Source organism: Heloderma suspectum, chromosome 1 (assembly GCF_057233095.1).
Source record: "Heloderma suspectum isolate Gila_16-S chromosome 1, 16-S_ref, whole genome shotgun sequence".
Taxonomy (NCBI): domain Eukaryota; kingdom Metazoa; phylum Chordata; class Lepidosauria; order Squamata; family Helodermatidae; genus Heloderma; species Heloderma suspectum.
In genome coordinates, this window is record NC_139458.1 from 94488273 (window position 1) to 94506539 (window position 18267).

Consider the following 18267-nt stretch of genomic DNA (forward strand, 5'->3'; position numbering starts at 1 on the left):
GGTGTATCAGAAACTTTTAATTAGTAATGAAGATAGGTGGTAGGAGAACTTCCCTCTTTGGTTCAATTTGGAATTGGGCTTAGCAAACTAATATATTTTCAAACCACAATAAGCCCAATTCAAAAAACAGTTCACATCCTGTCATGCTCCCAATGACCTGATCAAGAGTACAAGAGGGTCTAAACACATACTCCCTTGGGAACCCCCAATCCTTGTCCTCTAGCCTGTGTAGCCTACCCCACCACGCCCTTGCATGTGGAGGCCAGGGCTGTGACAGACAGATGTAATCCCAGTTAGGGATGGCAGAGAATTCCGCCATGGATTCCAGTGAGGCCGGATTTTAACCCCCGGAATCCATGGCGAAACGGCCTCCTGCCCCCCGCCCCCCCCCCCCGCGGAATCCCCCGGGATGAAATTTACCTGGGGCGGATGCAGTGGATTTGGCGGCGGCGGCGGCGGCAGCTGGTCTCCTGGCCAGCCGCGGCTGGGCTGCTGCGGCCGCCATTGCTGTCCTTCGAGCTGTGATAGGCTACGTAAGAATTTACGTAGCCTATCACGGCTAACCCCCCCCAAAAAAACCCAGCGTACGCAAATGGCGGTGGCTACGGCGGCCGCCATTTGCGTTCCCTATTTTTCACCGTTCTAGCCTACGTAAATATTTACGTAGGCAATTACGGCGAAAAAAAGGGAACTGCAAATAGTGCCCACTACGCTATTTGCGGTTCCCTTTTTTTTCGCCGTAATTGCCTACGTAAATATTACATAGGCCAGCATGGCGAAAAATAGGGAATGCAAATGGCGGCCGCCGTAGCTGCCACCATGCACCAACCAGTCCGCAGCCAGAAATCCAGCTGCGGACAGCCCTGGCCGGCTGCTCCGTGGAGCCGCCGCGGAGCAGAGCCAGCCAAGCAGGATTCCGGGGGGGAGGACCAGATCGCCTCCACCCCATCGAGGATTCCAGGGGGAGGGATGGAGCGCCCCCCCCCACAAACAGAATCCGCGAACAGGTAAGTCACTTTCGTACATCCCTAATCCCAGTGCCCTAACGTGTGTTGACTCATCAATCCACTGCCTTTGCACAAAGCCTAAACTGACATAGTTGCACTGTATTCAAGGTGGAATCAACAGAAAACTATGTGTCCCTACATTCTATTAAAACTAATTCAATATTTTTAAAACAATCCCATTGATTCCGGCAAGACTTAAGTATTCCTTACTTCATTGGGATTGTCACAATCACCTTAAGTTTAATAGCCACAAGCCCAGTTCCCATGTAACCTTTTTCAGTGTCATGCAGAATGTAGTATCACTGCTTTTTACATGTCAGTCAGTGTGATTACTGGGATTTCACTGGCACTCATCCATGTCAAGTGGTTTTATTGATCCTACCTGTATCTGTGCTACCAGAATTTTGAAACTTGTCGGTCTTGGTTAACCTACAGGATTTAGTACTGAATTATTTATATTAACATGATTGTATAAAATATCTGAGAGAGGAATACAGTGTGCATTAATTTGAGGATGTTTGTGGATCAGCAGTCACAAGGATCATTGAGTTACAACAGGATCTAGAAACTATGGCTATACCTCCACTGAAGACAGTCAAAATTCTCACTGATTGTAATGAGCTTGGATTGTCCCCATCAAGAAAAAATGGAAAGCCACATGTACATAATTAAACTGGAACTGGACAACAGTCCCCGTGCTACTGATATGTTAAGGAGAATTCATGTGAATTATTTCACTTGGTTAAGGGATGAATTATGTAAAGTACAACAGTGTGATTATTATAGTCATTAGAAATGGCAATTGCAAATGTGTAGATCATCAAGATCCAGGATTTGATGTTCCAGGAGGATTTGTAGCAGTCCATTTATACAGCTGCTGTGGCAGTCAAAGACAAAATGTGACTCATAGGGTTAAATTCAATGACAGGACTTTCTCCCTCTATCCTCCCCACTGTAGCCATCTGTGCCACCTGAAAATCTGGTCCTCCTGGCCTTCTGGTGCAGATTTTAAGGGTGTGCAGTTGCTGTGGGGCGGAGGGGTAACTGACCCACTCCCAGTTCTGCTGACAGAACAGCTTCAGTCAGCAGAGTGACAATGTTAGGCACAACCCAAAGTTTGTTCCACAGCTCTGCAGACTTTTCAAAACAGACAAGATCCTTGTGTTCATATGAAGACAACAGGGAACTGTCAGTAATAATACGTTATTTACAGATATGGGGTTCTCAGGGATTATCCTAAATTTTGCATCTTGCCATGTTGATCCCACTGGTATCTTTCACATTCAGAATGGAATTATACCACAGGAAGTAAATTTTGCCTCATAATATTTTAAACTTTTTGAGTTTACACACTATTCAATGCCCTGTGATTCAGCACACGTGTCTTGTTTTATGTGGCCTACAAGCCACAGACTAAGCACAGTGTCTTTCTAAGCCAAAACGTTCCTCCTTCTTGTTACCTCATGGCACGGCTGAGTTTCTCGTAAGTCATGCTGCTATTGTTCTTCTTCTTTCCCCACAGCTGAGCAACTGCCTCAGATTTTAAGAATCTGAAGATGCCTTCAGACCGGTCCTCCCATTTTATCAAGCCTGGATTCTTTTCTGGATGCAGTAGAATGTCTCGGATAAATTCCCACAAGTGAGTCCCTCTAGGAGCTAAAATAAAATGGTGTTCAAAGGAAAAATTACTTCAACTAAAGATGAAAGCTATGTATTTTCACCTCTTCAAGAGAATTTCCAATACTATTTAAAAAGGAAAATAATTTCTGAGTAACTGTAGAAATGTCATTATATAAGACCGGGAGCAATTAATCTTCCAGCTCACATGCATATGCTAAGATTCAAGATGAGGAAAGACAATCCAAAATGATGTTCATTTCCTGTTATATTATTGAAGATACATGAATAAAATGGCAATTACTCTGAAACTATAGCTTTCAATTCAGTGAAAGCAAAAGAAGCTGGAATGAACTTTTATCCTATTTTTATTAGGAATAAAAAAGAAATATTCCCTCAACCCTGCTGCCCAAAACTTGTGAATAGTTGACATACATTGTTTCCACACACACACATCTATTACATCTGTTATCTTCTCTACATTCACTGCCATGAGTCCCACCTGTCCTTCCAGATTCCAGCTTCTGGCAAATTATGCCACATTCTTAAATGAAACTCAAATTTGCAAGATCATCTGAAAACTTAGCAACTTTATTCTTAATTTTCCAATGGTATATATATATATATATATATATATATATATATATATATATCTCATTCTGATTGCAGAACTTAGGTTTCAACGTTTGTGATTTTTTTCTTTAATACCGAATTCTAACGCCCCTGTACCTTGAATACACGTCTCCATTTTTACCTTCTAAATTTTCACATATTTCTGTTCCAGCTATGCATTGTTACAGCTGCAGTAGAATATGCAGTTTACCTCCTAGACCTCCACCAGTGACAAAAGTTTAATCAATGGAAGAATGAATCGTAGGGCCGATCTATGCTTACGGGTTTTTTCGTTTCCAATGAGTTTCACCGCCTGTCTTTCACATTACGCGGTAGTAACCACCTCCAATTGGAACTGGAATTTCCTGCTTCCGTGCTCCCGCTTTCAATACCCTGATATCCCGGTATTTCCCCTTAATGTGCTCTGATTTTCCGCCTTCGCTACCGTATCTGGTCGTAGACCCCTCCCCTGCCTGTCCATATACGGCGGTGTTCGTATTCCCCTCCTGTCTAATCACAGCTCTCGACGGCCCCATGTCGTCTTCCAGCTACTGATCGCATAGCTTCCTCTGCATTCAGTGTTTCCTCAGCAACAAGCAAAGGGCTGGATGTGCGCGGGCTTGTCTGATCTCAGAAGCTAAGCAGGGTTGGCCCCAGTCAGTAGTTGGATGGGCGACCTCCTGGGAATCAGTCTTCCTGCACTGAGCAGGGGGTTGTTCTATCCCTTCAAATGAGACTAAGTTTTCCCCCCTTCTGTCCCCTGCTTCGGCTTAAAAAAAAAAAAATTAAGGCGTTATCTTCGAAGAATCGTGGCTTCGCCACAATTTTTTTTTATTCTAATTCAGGCATGATATTTGAAGATTTGAAGATCTGAAGCTTCACATCTTCGAATCTTCAAAGATCATGCCTGAATTAGAAAAAAAAATCGTGGAGAAGCCACGATTCTTCAAAGATAACACCTTAATTTTTTTTAAAAAGCCGAAGCGGGGGATAGAAGGGGGTAAAACTTAGTCTCATTTGAAGGGATAGAACAACCCCCTGCTCAATGCAGGAAGCCTGATTCCCAGGCGGTTGCCCATCTAACTACTGACCAGGCCGACATGAAGCTTCGAATCTTCGAAGATGCCAGCAGCCCAATGTGAGCGCTGGGTGCCACCACCACTGCCTCTCTTCCTCGTGCTGGCTGTCAAGGGCTGGCACGGGGGAAAGAGCATTGGCAGACACCCCACCGGCCGCTCACCCTGGCCTCCAGCAGGTGCAGGGGGAGAGGATAGGTGCCTCCTTCTTCCCTCCACCCCCACCTGCTACAGTGGCGGCGGCAAGGGACAAACTGGTCGTTTTCCCCAAGGCCAGGAAAATATGCGGAAAACGACAAGCCTCTCCCGTGCCACTGCCATGCAGTGGGCATGGAACCAGCAGAAACAGGAAGAGTTTCTGATTCTCCAATGAGTTATGAGAGCAGCCGTCTTTAAGAGCAGGAAAACAGCACAGCGCTCGAGTGTGAACTGAGCTCGCACATTCGATGAAGCACCGCAACGGGGGAAATGGCTGAGTGTGGATAATCACATTTTAATGCGAGAGCATTTAACCCGACAGGACACCAAATTCATTGCGATGGTAGATTTAGATTACATCTACAATGTAGATTGGCCCTATGACAATTCCAAAGTTTACTTGTATTAGTTGAGGTTGTCACAAAGGACATAGCAAAATAGTATCTAACTTTGTTTTTTGAAAGGTTCATTATATTTCCAATTCTCCAGTCTGCTTTGAGCTAAGAAAATGAAATGGGACAGTTCAAGAATGGTACATTCTGGGAAGAACTCTCAACTTCGTATCAGGCTCTGGGTGTTATTTCCCATGGAAATAAAGTAACAGATGAATAAGGCTGAACTGTGCATATTGGAGCATAGTCACTCCCTAGCCAGCTGATTCATTTCCAGATACAATGGGGATGGATTACAACTGAGTAACCAGGAAGCTACAGCATTCAAATAAATTATAAATATGATATAGTACATTCATTGCTTTCAACCTGCCGCGAGCGTGAAGGGTGTTACAACTTCTCTCTGGGGTATTATGCCTGAACAGGCCCACAGTGTAATACAGGAGGACCTTCACTTTATTTCTTGGATAATTTAAATCCTGTGAAATGTATCCATTTTGTTGACTGAGATGAGCAGCAAATGAAAACCACCACCACCCACATGGCAAGTCAAGGTGTGTAGTATCCAACACTGGTCAATTTATTTGAATCCTACAAGTGCCTCTCCCTTAGAGTAAAATTATAATAATATAAATTAAAAAGTAACCATTTGCTGCCCTTTCACAACACCCAACACCAGCTGCCTGAGACAACTACCTCACTAGCCCTGTTCAAGAATTCTTCACTTTAAACACGGAGAGAAGAACTACGGGTGCGGGTGCTTGGCCCACTCCTGCTGTTGTGTTCCCTGCCAGCCCTGCTCTCACACTGTCCACACATTTTGGGTATCTCTGCAGAGGGAAAACCTGACTGTGCCAGCTTCCAGTTCACTGGAACAGCCTACATATATTTGGCAGTCTTCCCCTCTTTAGATATGCCCCCAACATGTCAACAGTGTGGAGCGGGGGCCAGCAGGGGATACAATGGTGGAAGCAGGGCCAGCGTGCACAACCCCACTCTCTCTCCATACAATGCTAACTGCACAGAGAGAAGATGGCTGAACAGAGCTTCTCTGCCTAATGGTAGGGCTGGCTCAGGATGAACCCTTTTCCATTGCTTCTGTTGTTTTTTGTTAAGTGTTATCTGTACCGACCGTATGTATGAAACAACCCTTCTTGTATTGAAATAGCTCTATAGTGGCTGACTTACTGTGTTTCTTGTGTGATTTTGGAGGCTGATCTTGTGGTATCTTTTTCACATCTGAAGAATCTTCTGTAACAGAAAAGGGGATCAGTTCTTGCACCTACACACCCAAATCCATTCTACAGACTATCACACAATAAGCTTCATCTATACAAATCAAAGCTATGCTGCTGGATTTTTAAATTTCCCAAAGGTGTTTAATGACAGTTGAATGGATAGTACATTAAAGTAGTCAAGTCAAGAAGGTACCAGAGCATCCATGATAGCAGCCAAGTCCTTTCCCTCCACTCCAGAAAAGGGCTAAACTGATAAAGCAGCCAAAGCTCAAAACACTGGTAAGTCATTCAAGAAGTGTAAACTTCCTGCCCCTCTTCCTGATCATAGTCCTGCCCAACCTTTATTCTTGGAGTCCTTTTTAGAAAATGCTAAATTAACCCACATAGAAGTACATTATAAGGCTGCAGCTGTGGCCCTATGGTAAGGATGAATTAGAATAATCAATAGAAGAGTTTCTGTCTAGCTACCATGGCTAATAGCTGCTGACTGATCTCTCTATGAATATGCTTAGTTTTATTATATTTTACCAGTCATCTAAGCTAGTGACCATCATCACAATTCCTTTTCTCTGTACGCATGTATGCATGTGTATTATAGGGCCAGAACTGACTGTTTCTACCTCTCCTTCTTCATTTGGCTTCATTTTTACCTCAAAAGTGCTAAGCCTCAGTGTTGCTGTTTGGCATTTGCCAAGCCTCCAGCCTTGTACCTCATAAAGTGAAGGAGCTGCTGAGTTCCTAAGGGGCAGAGAACCCAGTACTCTTACTAGGTGCGTGGTGAGAAATTCAGTAGGTGCAACTTTATCTAGCGGATGAGGATGGACACAATACTTGTGGGTATTCTACTTGTACTTAACTGTAGGGCCCCTGGGAGAAAGATGACAGGCCTAGCTTTATTTAGTAGCTCTTTTGGTTTAGAACAGCAGCATTTCTCAAATTGTAGGCCTTTTTTACACTATAAGTTAAAAGTTAACACATTCTGAAATCTGAGTTTCCCAGAGTTTTTCCTGACAGCCACTCTCCTGGACTGTATACAGAACAATATTTCTTTACTGAAACTTAGGACTTCTAATTTGAGACAGAGAATAGTGTGCCCGTCTTCCTATGAGATATGATCTCTTAAGAACTACATGTCCCAGAGTTCCTTCATGCATGCGGGCATTTTCTATGTACTTGAAGAAATCAGCAAGGCAGCCAATTGGCTGCAGGAGCAGGAACAAACATAAGCAAGCAGATACATTGGTTCTAGTAAGAATGGGAGGGACCCATTTCTGCTGCTAAGCCCCCAGAATATATGTGAATAAATAAAATATCCTTAATTTACAAGTTTATAAGCCTATCAGAGATTTATACCAGTGGAATTGTGATAAAAATTATTTCAGAATTCTGGACATTTTTAGAGTAGTGCTAAACTTCCTGAAATAATAATCAGCATTTCATATTAAAATACATGCATCACAATATTTCTTTGTTGGAATAAATATGTGTTTTAAAAATGAATGTTAAAGTGCCTCTGTGTGAATTCTCACCCTTCTGAATGATGTGTGATTTCTTATTATGATATAACTTCCTTTCTTTTTCCATTGAATTTCTCATTTTCAGTTTCAAGTTTGTCTGATAGCTGGAGGCACAGTCTTGTCAAAATGTAATCATATTCAATTAACAAAAAAAGTTTGATTTAACATGTTTTGTTAAGGGCTTTCCATGTTCATTCAAGCTCCAAAGTGCCAGGAATTTGCAGCTGTTAAGGGCCACTCCTTTAACAGATGCATTATTTAGCAATATGGGTATGGTATGGCATCCTATCTTGTGGCTAGTTCCAGCTTCACCACTATCTTGGAATGTGTTGGCTGTCAGTGGCAGAGTGGTGGAACTACATTCTTCTGTTCACTGAAATAGACGTGGAGTTTATGCAAATGAAGCTATCATTCAAGTGAATCCACCATTCCATATTACAAGTACCCAGTTGGGAACCAGTACTACCCACATAGCATGATGAACAATGAGAACTCCATTTAGCTATCATAGCTAATAGCCATCAATAGAACTGTTACAATTGTATAATCTTTACTTTTTAAAAAAATATATTCTTCTTCTTCTAACTATTACTATTACATTTATATCCTGCCTTTTTTCCTCTTACAAGGAAGCCAAGGCAGCCTACATAGCCCTCCTCCTCCTCTCCATTTTATCTTGACAACAACGCAGTGAGGTAGGTTAGGCTGAGAATCAGTGTCTGGCCCAAAGTCACCCAGAGAGCTTCATGGCTGAGTGGGGACTAGAACCCGGATCTCCCGAGTCCCAGCCCAACACTCTACACCACACTTGCTCTCATTGGCTCTCCATGCTTGTAGCTATCGCCACATTTTATGCTCATGAATTAGGAGCATAGGAAGCTGCCTTACACTGAATCAGGTCATTGGTCCCTCTAGCTCAATATTATCCACACACCACTGACTGGGAACGGCTCTCCAGGGTTTCCAGCAAGGTACCTTTCTCAGCCTGACTTGGAGATGCCAAGCAGATCGGCAGCTGAATCTTATTTCAACACTGGTAATAGAACAACATCCTCCACTGCACCTGAAGGCAGCAGGCTAGCTTAGGGGGAGCACGGCATGGCAGGCCATATGTCTGCTCTCCAACATCTCACTGCTCCCTGCCCTGTAGTATCTGTTGCCTGAGGAGGCCACCATCTCACTCTGCCTAATGATAGTGCCAGCCATGCTTAACAAGGAGTAAGCACCATGTATAGGATTGCACTGTTAATTACACAATGTGTGAAGCAATGTTATATTTTCTCAGCCAGTCAACCTCATTGGGTAAACCTGAGTTCTAATAATATGAGGAAGGGCGAAAAGCTTGCCTCAGTCAAAAATGAAATGAGATTTGACAAATGTGCTAGCCCTGCCACACCCTATGGGAAATCCTGTGCTAGCCCATTATTCTCCAGAATTTGCTACAGCATATACCTTTGAGGAATTCCCCTTCCCCTCTGGTATTACCTTAGATCTGATCTAATGCAAAATGTACGTAGTCATATCAGCATAACATACTGATATATGTCCGCCTGTCTGAACACATAACCATCTGGCAAATAATGTTTCTGAGAAAACGAAGAAGCCAAACAGTCTGTGGGAATAACAGCCAACGTTATTATGAATTCTTGGCAGCTGGGGCCATCTATTTTATTGCCAGATTTATAGGGACACACTTTTCTTTTCCTATTGACGCAACATTATCCTCAGGGGTGGCGGGGTGGGGATAATCAGATTTCTGAGTGCTAGCAATTCTTAACCAATAAAAGCTAGAAAGTTGCTTCCGTTCAAGACTTATCACCTAAGCAGAGGTCTGAATCCTGAATCCACACCACTAAAGAAAAAGGGAAAAGAAAAAGAAGTCTCAAGACATGCCTAAACTACAACTGGCAATCAGTTTCCATTTATCAGTGGGGCATCACCAATTGTAAGGAACTTGTGTTGTGTCTGCCTTGCAGGATAGTTAGTGCCAGAGGAGCTTAAAGCCCACACACGTTCTTCCACCTACATACAAGCATAAACAGTCACCATAGCTTTCAATGGAAATTAGCTATTTGCATGTGCAAATGACTTACAGTAACTACCAGCCTCTCTGTACAAACTTGTTTGAACTGCTTTGTTGCAACACTGATAAGCATTCCAGAAACATGGCTGGAAATCTGAGCAGGAGAGGAAACCATGCAGCAGTCCTTTACTCAAAGCTCAAGACCAGCTAATTACCTTTGTGCCTTTTCTGCACTGTGACGCTTGGAAAGCATCAGCCTCCTGTGCGATTTGCTGAGCTTGTGGGAAAGCCACAAAAACTAATTAAAGCTTGATTTTTCCGCCCTTACTGAGGCCAGCTTGCCATTCAACCTAAAGCCACTGGGAATTTTGCTCTAAGAACAAGAATCCTGGGAATTTAAAATTACATTGTTAAGATCCTAGGTACACGTGCCTTAAAACCTAGGGGTTCATCACACGGAGCTTTTATCCTGCCATTGAGATGGCTCTGTCACGGAGGTTTGTGGGCTCTTTAGATGATGCCATTACCCTCCAGGGTGTCTCCTGCCATTTCCCTCAGCCTATCCCATGTTTTCCCCAAATGCAAAAAATGTAGTATTTTTTCCAGCCCACAGAACAGGAGCGCCATGACCTCCATGTGAAATTCTTCCATAGTGGAAGAAACCACTCTGTCTGCCTGCTGTGGGCATTTGTTTTTGGTTGTTGGGGCCCTGGTCAGGATGATGAAGGCACTGAGGATGGGCGTGAGGTTGCAGGGAAGGAAAGCCGAGCAGATTTGACAGGCACAAGGGCAAGAATCGACTGCTGATTGCGTCTCCTGCCTCTGCATTTCTCAGTTGGAGGGAGAAGAGGGTAAAATGCCTCCCTGCAATGAAGGGAGACATATCTGATACCCCACCCCACCAAGCTCAGAAGCAATGTCCTCTGTTTTTTCAGAGCACCCTATTAAGTTCAATGGGGCTTACTCCCAAGTAAGTGTGCTGAGTGTTGCAGACTTACAGGGTGATCTTATGTCTACTCAGAAGTAAGTCCCACTGAGTTCAATGCATTTTACTCCCACATAAGGGTGCCAAGGGTTGCAGACTTACAGCACAATCTTACATTTTATGTCTACTCAGAAGTAAGTCAGAGGTTTCCTGGGGGCTGCGAGAAAACAGTACAGCAGAAGTTAAGCTACAAAAACAAGAACATCACCCCCGCCCCCGCTCCCGCTCCTTTGCACACATGCCAGGGAGGGAGGGAGGCACTCCCTCAGTTCAAACCGCATGGCTGCCGTGTAAAGAAGCCCTTCCTAATCCCGCAAAGAAACCGAAAGCAGGAAGTTCCGGAAAGGATGTGAGGTTTTGCGGGGGGTTTGCTTAATGTAGAAACACCCCTAGTTTGCTACAGCATCTTATTTTACTTTTGTATTATCCTCATCATGGGAGGAAATGCTTGCTGCTTTTGAATTATATCATTATTTTATTCCTCCCACATCAAGGCTCAATCGAGTGCTAGAGAGTTACCCCACCTGAGGAGCGTTGGCAGATGCAGGCAGAGCACCAGATATGCTGCCGCCATGATTGATACAGGAGAACACTCTGCTGGCAGAGGCATTCCACCGGCAAAGACATGGGCAGCGCAGGGGAGGAGCACACTTACACTGGATCCTGTACCCCTTCTGTCCACAGCCATCCCACCCGTGACTCTGATTGGGCCATTTTAATCAGCCCTAGACCCGTGCACGAAGTTTCTCTCCCAGTGATTTCAGTGGGTGGGGGAGGGGGGAATATAGCCCCCCCAGAGTTGATGACCACCCCACCCAGATCTCCATGTTGGAGCACTGGATATGGTGTAACAAGGTGAGAACACACTCGGACAGTGCTGGTCACTGCACCTCAAAAATGATATTGTAGGGCTGGAGCAACTCCCCTATGAGGGAAAGTTGCAATGTTTGGGGCTTTTTAGCTTAGAAAAAAGGCGAGTAAGAGGAGACATGATAGAGGTGTACAAAAGTGTGTGTCTGTTGTCCCCCCTTGTTGCATGTCTTCATTCCTCCCCTTAATTGCTTGGCAAAGCGGACTTTTCCTCCCTGGATGGGTCTTGAACCTCAGGGAGCTATGTGGATGCTGTGTTGTGTATCTTCGCCTTCCTCCTCTTTGTGCTCAACAAACAGTGGTCACAAAGGGCATGAGGGGATTCCGACCATTGCCTGTAGGGATGCTTGGGGACTGGCAATAGCAGAGTTGTTGCTAGTTGTGGGCTGATGGACTGGTGGTGCTGTGGTGTAGTCACGTTTGTGTGTGTGGTGATGATACAGGCGTGTGGGCTGGAGGTGTGTCCTCTCTGTTGTGAGTTAATTGTCTGTCTTTGTGTGTCGGAGTTGTCACCACCAACACAGACCTTGGTTGGTGGGCGCTGGCGGTATTTCCAGGGTCACTGTGGGTGTGACAGTTGTTTTTATGCCATTACTTGTGTTTTCTACTTGTGTTTTTTTCTCTTTCTCTCCTGGTCTGACTGAGCATGTATTGGATATGGTGGCTGCTCTGCTGGCAGAACAGTGGTGCATCTCTGGTCCCAGTGTAATGTAAGTGAAGGATCGTTCCTCTACTTGCTTACCACAGAATTGGTAATTATTTTATGCCTGCAAAAACAATGGCTTATCGTTTTACAGAAAGAGGTGTTTCAAATATGGGGAGCTTTTCAAGGCTGTACCTTGGCAAATGAAAAAAAAAAGATGTTTCAACAAAGGTGTCTTGCAAAACCTGGGAGAGAAAAAATGCACAATATTTGCATATGATTCAGGAGTTAGCCACTCCTTTTTTACAGAATATACAAATTCAGTTTTTACAACATGCTGTGCCCTTGTCATGCCACCCTTCCTCTAGGTTCAAGTAGGAAGAGGGTAAACACACACAAAGGGAACTTGACTGAACTGCGCTACCGTCAGAGTGATTTGAAGAACTGGCAGCCATTTTATGAGAATGGGTGGACAGCAAGAGGAAAAGGCAGACATCAGTTGCTGAGCTCATTTGTTTGAAGTGTGTGTGTTACTGAGGTAAAGCAGGCTGTGCAGCTGCTGTATATCAGAATGACACACACACAGAGACACACACACGCATTTTTTCCATCAATATTGTTAACCGCCCATTTAAGAACAGGGTTTCCATCTTTTTTCTGGCAGGGCTTCTGTGCCCTGAACAGCTGTGTGTGAGAGAGAAATTAAAGATTGCTACATTTCACAGCATAGAAGCAATGAGACAAAGCTTTACTTGTTAAAAGCATGACAAACAGAAAATCAACAGGCACTAGTTCCTCATCGCTCTATCTCCATGGTGTTGCAGGGGGGGGGGGACTAGAATCCCTGAATTTTGGCTTGCATGGATATATTAACTGTAAGGAGACTTTGTCTGTTAAAAAAAAAAGTAGCACCTTACTGGTATCTATTGATTTATTGGCATTTTTTGTCCCTTATGACTAATTATATCTACTTTCCATTTTTCTTTTACATTCACTAACTTTATTTCTCTGATCAGTATCCCAGTCTCCATTTCCTTTCTGATTCATTCTCAGCAAAGAACATCTCTCTCTTTTCTTAACTGCCATCAATCTCTACTCATTTCCTTTACATTTACTCACAACAGTTTGTACTGTTTATCAAGGAATACTTGAAAACCAAGGTCCTCCTCTACACCACACAGCCAGTTGTTCATATGAAATCCACCCCAAGTCACTCAATATCTACTTTCTAGCCACCTTCCTTACATAAAGGGACAGACCGTGGTACATCATGTCCTCAGTCATAAAATGGCTGCCAGGGAAATTCCCTCACACAATGGTACAGGGCTGTAGAAGGCAATTAATACAAACTTATTGGAAAATATAAAAGACCAGAGTGTGTCACATTCTGAATAGTGGCCTTTGAATTCTTAAAAAATGTTCCATTGAATTGGCCCGTTTAAATCACTGTGACCTAGGGGCCGCGGTGGCTTAGTGGTTAAGACGCTGAACTGCAGACCGGAAGGTCGGCAGGACAGCAGTTCAAGACCCGAGTGCCACATGACGGAGTGAGCTCCCATCTTCAGTCCCAGCTCCTGCCAACCTAGCAGTTCGAAAGCAAGAAATTGCAAGTAGATAAATAGGTACTGCTTTGGTGGGAAATGTAACAGCGTTCCGTGCACCTTGGTGTTCAGTCATGCCAGCCACATGACCACGGAAGCATCTTCGGACAGCGCTGGCTCTTCAGCTTAGAAATGGAGATGAGCACCACACCCTAGAGTCGGACACGACTGGTTGGGGACACCTTTACCTTTTTTACCTTTTAAATCACAGCACTTTTTGCCTATTGAGAGAAAACCACTTCAGACAAGTTTAGAAAAGTGTCTGGTGAGAGCAGGTATCTGATACCTTGTCTTCCTAAGTACTAATGACAATTTTTACAGAAACATCAGTGAGGAAGCTGTTTTAACTGAATTATGTATGGTTATCACAGGTCATTCATGAACGCTCAGCTCACCACTTCTCAGCTGCACTATACGTTTCAACTCAGCAAAGCCATGTGGTGGTTGATTTATGTGATTCCACCATTGGCTTGGTGGAAAGGCAGGGTACAAATAAAATAAATAAATAAACTGATCCTATGTAACAGCCACCATGAATATCCAGTGTAAACTTTCCCACTTGACAACTGAAAAGTTATATGGCACCAGCCTGGATTTGTACAGATTATCTGCATACAGGGTATACATTTATTTGTGTCAGATGGAGATAAGATAAATGTAGCAATGGAGATAAAATCAATGTTGTAGCAATGGTAAAAAAAAAGTTAATATTATCAGAACATTATAATAATGATAATACATGTTCTTAGCTTTGCTCCACATAGGACTGGTTCACACGTGTGTGTACAATGTTTCACTTCTCATCACTCAGTTATAACTCCCAGCTGAGAGTGTAAATTGATCCGGCTACGAAACATTTTCATGTGAGGTGATGTGAAGTGATACGAAAGTTCTAACTGTGGCGCTTGATCCATGATGGCTCATTCACACATGCAAGTAAACACTGGATGCTGCGGTCATCAAGGCTCACTATGGTGTAGTGGTTAAGTGTTGGGACTATGACCAAGGAAACCCAGGTTGAGATTAGGGTCACAGCATTCGACATATGTCAGGGTCAAAATATAAAGCCAGGAAAGGTGGAGAACCTAAGTGGGTAGCCACTCACATTCCATTCATCACAGGACAGTCCACATTCTGAAGTGTAAACACATTGAATCATTCCCAGAACTGGAATAAATGTGCACAATATGGTAATGGGATACGGTCAACTTGTGGGAGAAAACTGATAGCATGATTTGGCCTCCTAATTCTGAGGCGTCTGAGCTAAATGATGAGACTTTAGATATTCTTACCAATCACCTGATGATTAGTAGCATTGATTGAAATCTGTGCTCGACAATAGGCTTTGCTGTCCACTAATTCTGAGGATTCAAAAAGAAAGAGTGTAGCTTAATGTAATGTCTTCTTAAAATAATACCCAGTGTCATTCAAAAATGTCACATTGGTCATTGAGTTAGTTACCTACTGTGCCACCATATCCACTATCATAGAAATAATTCTCTTCTTTCCAGGATGCCATTACAGATGGATCTTAAACAGAACAAGAAAAACACACAACAAAAATCAATATTGGTAAAGTAATATTTTCAGTAAGGTTTTAAAAAATGCCCCATATTCAGAACAGAGAATAAAAGTCTACAATGGGCACATCCCAGAGCAAGTTAATAGTTTGAATGTCTCACTGATTACCAGGAGGCCACAGGCAAACTGAATAGTCTGCATGGGCAGAGTGTGACATTCCTACCCTCCATGAGTCTTGACCTTGCATGTTGGGTTTGCCATGCTGGAGTTGCTGTGATGGACAAATGAGGATCTTTAGCTTTGGTCCGCCACTCATCTAGGGGAAAGTACGTCCAATCATAACTCCTTTGCCCATTTCCCAGGCATTTTAGTCTTTCAGTTTTTGTTGTTTTTGATAAGTTACTGTATTTTAAACTTTTGCACTGCTGCTAGGTTTTATTTTAGTTTTGGTTTTTATTTTATACTGTATTTTTAAACTTTTATATTATATTTTATTGTGTTGAATGTTATGGTTTCAATGGTAGCGAACTGCCCAGAGAGCTTTGGATATTGGGTGGTATAGAAATGTAATAAATAAATAAGGATATCAGATGCCATGAGCGTGGGTCATCTTTTGTACCAGTGCAGCAATAGCTGCTTCAGCAAGAGAGTACGAAAGCCTCAGTCCAAACATTCCCCGCTTAAATCCATTCTCATTTGATTTATATAATCAAATGGCTTTGCACACATCTTTTGTAGCAAAGGGAGAAAGAGAGAATGAAAGATTACAATAGCAGAATGAAGCACATGTTGTTCAACTGAAATCACACAGAAGTGGTTAGTGTTGCTTGAATTTGCCCCATTCTTTCTAAAACCTTGCGGTGGCATTCTTACATGGGATGACAAGAGGTAAAACATATTAACGTAGAAAGGAAAAGAATCAAATGTTTCAGAATTATTCTAAAATTACTATTTGAACCAATGCACTTATGTGAAACTCTTGTGGGTATTGTTACATAGCTATAGTCCCTCTGTACAAATACGTGTTGCTTTTTAGGAGAAGTTAAGTTTGTTTTTGTTTGTATTTCAAAATACGTGTTTGGGGATCTGTTTGTCTTTTACAGTAATGAATGTGATTACAGCTGAAAATGAATCACTTGCTAAGTCATCGTGCTTGGCTAGGTTAAGAAGTATGACATAGGAATTTAGCCAATATTTTACTTACCATCTACATGTTTGGGCATCCCAAACCTATGTCCATACAAGAACACACACCCTCTTGTTGTTTAGACACCTGATCTATCCATTGTTTTCTCTAAAAACAAGCCTCACCCAAGTGGGGCTAGGATGAATTTTTGTTTTTGCAGTTCTGCATGGTATAAGGAACACTCCACTAGCAATCTATTTAGCATAGTCCGACCTACAAGGTTACATGTCATCTTTAAAATACCACTGATACAAGTTATCCTTTAAGGACATGCAAAGGAGTAATCTCATACAGATGTATTCAAAAAATGTCAAATTTGGGGTGCAGTCTACACTGCATTGAAGTCAAGGACAAATCTCCCAGTGTTTTGAAGGGATGTGGATTGAATTTGCAACCATTTAGGAATTAATTCGAAAAGTCAGATAGTTCCCATTCATCAGTAATCAAGCCTCTGATGTAACCCATTCGTGCCTAGTTCATCAATACCAGCATCAATTACTTTCACTTCTAAATGTGAACCCCAATAAATTTCCTTAGACTGCCAGCAGCGCCATATCATTTCTACGAGAAAAGAATATCTGAGAAAAACTATGTTGGTTAGGGCGCAACACTATGCACGTTTAGACAGAAAAAAGTCCTGCAGCAACCAGCATTTCCCAGCCAGGATTGCCTACTCTGACTGTTCTCCAGGGTGTCAAGCAGGGTCTTCTGCACCATCTGCTACCTGGTCCTTTTAAGGGGATATGCCAGGGATTGAACCTGGGACCATCGGCATTCCGAGCTACGATTTTAGCTGATAAAAAGTGAAAATGAGAGGGGGGGGTGTATTTTGCATTCTGTTTGTGAATACAGTGAACTCCCATGGAGTGAGGAAAAAAGTTCTGGAAAGACACCTTTGCATAAGGCTTTTATGAATTTCCAAATGAATCAGTTCTCTATGTAATTCTTAAAAAACACATTTTGAATACATTCGGTTTTATTTAAACACAAACAAATTCATGACAAAGTTCAGCCAATGTTAAGCACTTCTAGGTCACATTGACTTCAGTGAGAGATATGACCTCCTTGACTCTCACCCATTGAAATCAGTGGAGATTTAAAATGTTTAATGCTGACTCCATCATGTTATTTATATTTAGTACATTTAGGATGCAATCCTATGCATGTTTAGACAGAAAAAAGTCCTACAACCCTCAGCATTCCACATGCTGGGAGTTGTCAGACTTTTGTCTGGATAAACATGCATGGGATTGCACCTCTAGTATTTTTTGTAACATCTAAGTGGGCTTCCCTGTCCCCTTCCAAGTTCAGTCTGTCAGTCCATGTTGGTCAACTAGCTAACAAGCAAGTTATTAATTATTTCTAGACAAACATTGTCCTTTAAAAAATGTTGTGATGATTTTAAAGGTTATTTTTAATGTTTTACTATGTTTTTATTTGATTATGTTTTTCATTTTCTGAACTTTATGTAAACTGCCATGGTTAGCTTCAGAAAGACAGTATAGAAATCCAATAAATAAATAATGGTTCATTCCTATTTGGAGGCGTTTGGGACACCAAGGACACAACTATAACCCACCTGTTTGCTCTGTCTTAACAGTGACATTGTGTGATGGGTACATTTCACTTCCACATTGACCTGCAAGAGAAGGAATGGGACATCCATGTACAGCTCAATATGCGAAAGGTAGGTATGTCAGAAAATTCCACCACGGATCTCAGTGAGGCCGAATGCACTGGCCCCCGAAATCCATGGCGGAACGAAGCCCCCCACCCCCCGC

At 42.7% G+C, this 18267-nt stretch overlaps 1 protein-coding gene across 3 annotated transcripts in view; it reads right to left on the reverse strand.

Annotated features, from left to right (window-relative positions):
- Positions 1-18267, reverse strand: part of EHF (ETS homologous factor) — a 70251-nt gene that overhangs the window by 15126 nt on the left and 36858 nt on the right. For all 3 annotated transcript variants that reach the window (XM_084851507.1, XM_084851499.1, XM_084851515.1), the window contains exons 4-8: positions 18066-18125; positions 15241-15309; positions 15072-15140; positions 6091-6153; positions 2468-2663 (exon numbers count right to left, since the gene is read on the reverse strand). In XM_084851507.1, the coding sequence (XP_084707633.1) occupies positions 2468-2663; positions 6091-6153; positions 15072-15140; positions 15241-15309; positions 18066-18125 (457 nt within the window). The remainder of the gene's footprint in view (positions 1-2467; positions 2664-6090; positions 6154-15071; positions 15141-15240; positions 15310-18065; positions 18126-18267) is intronic.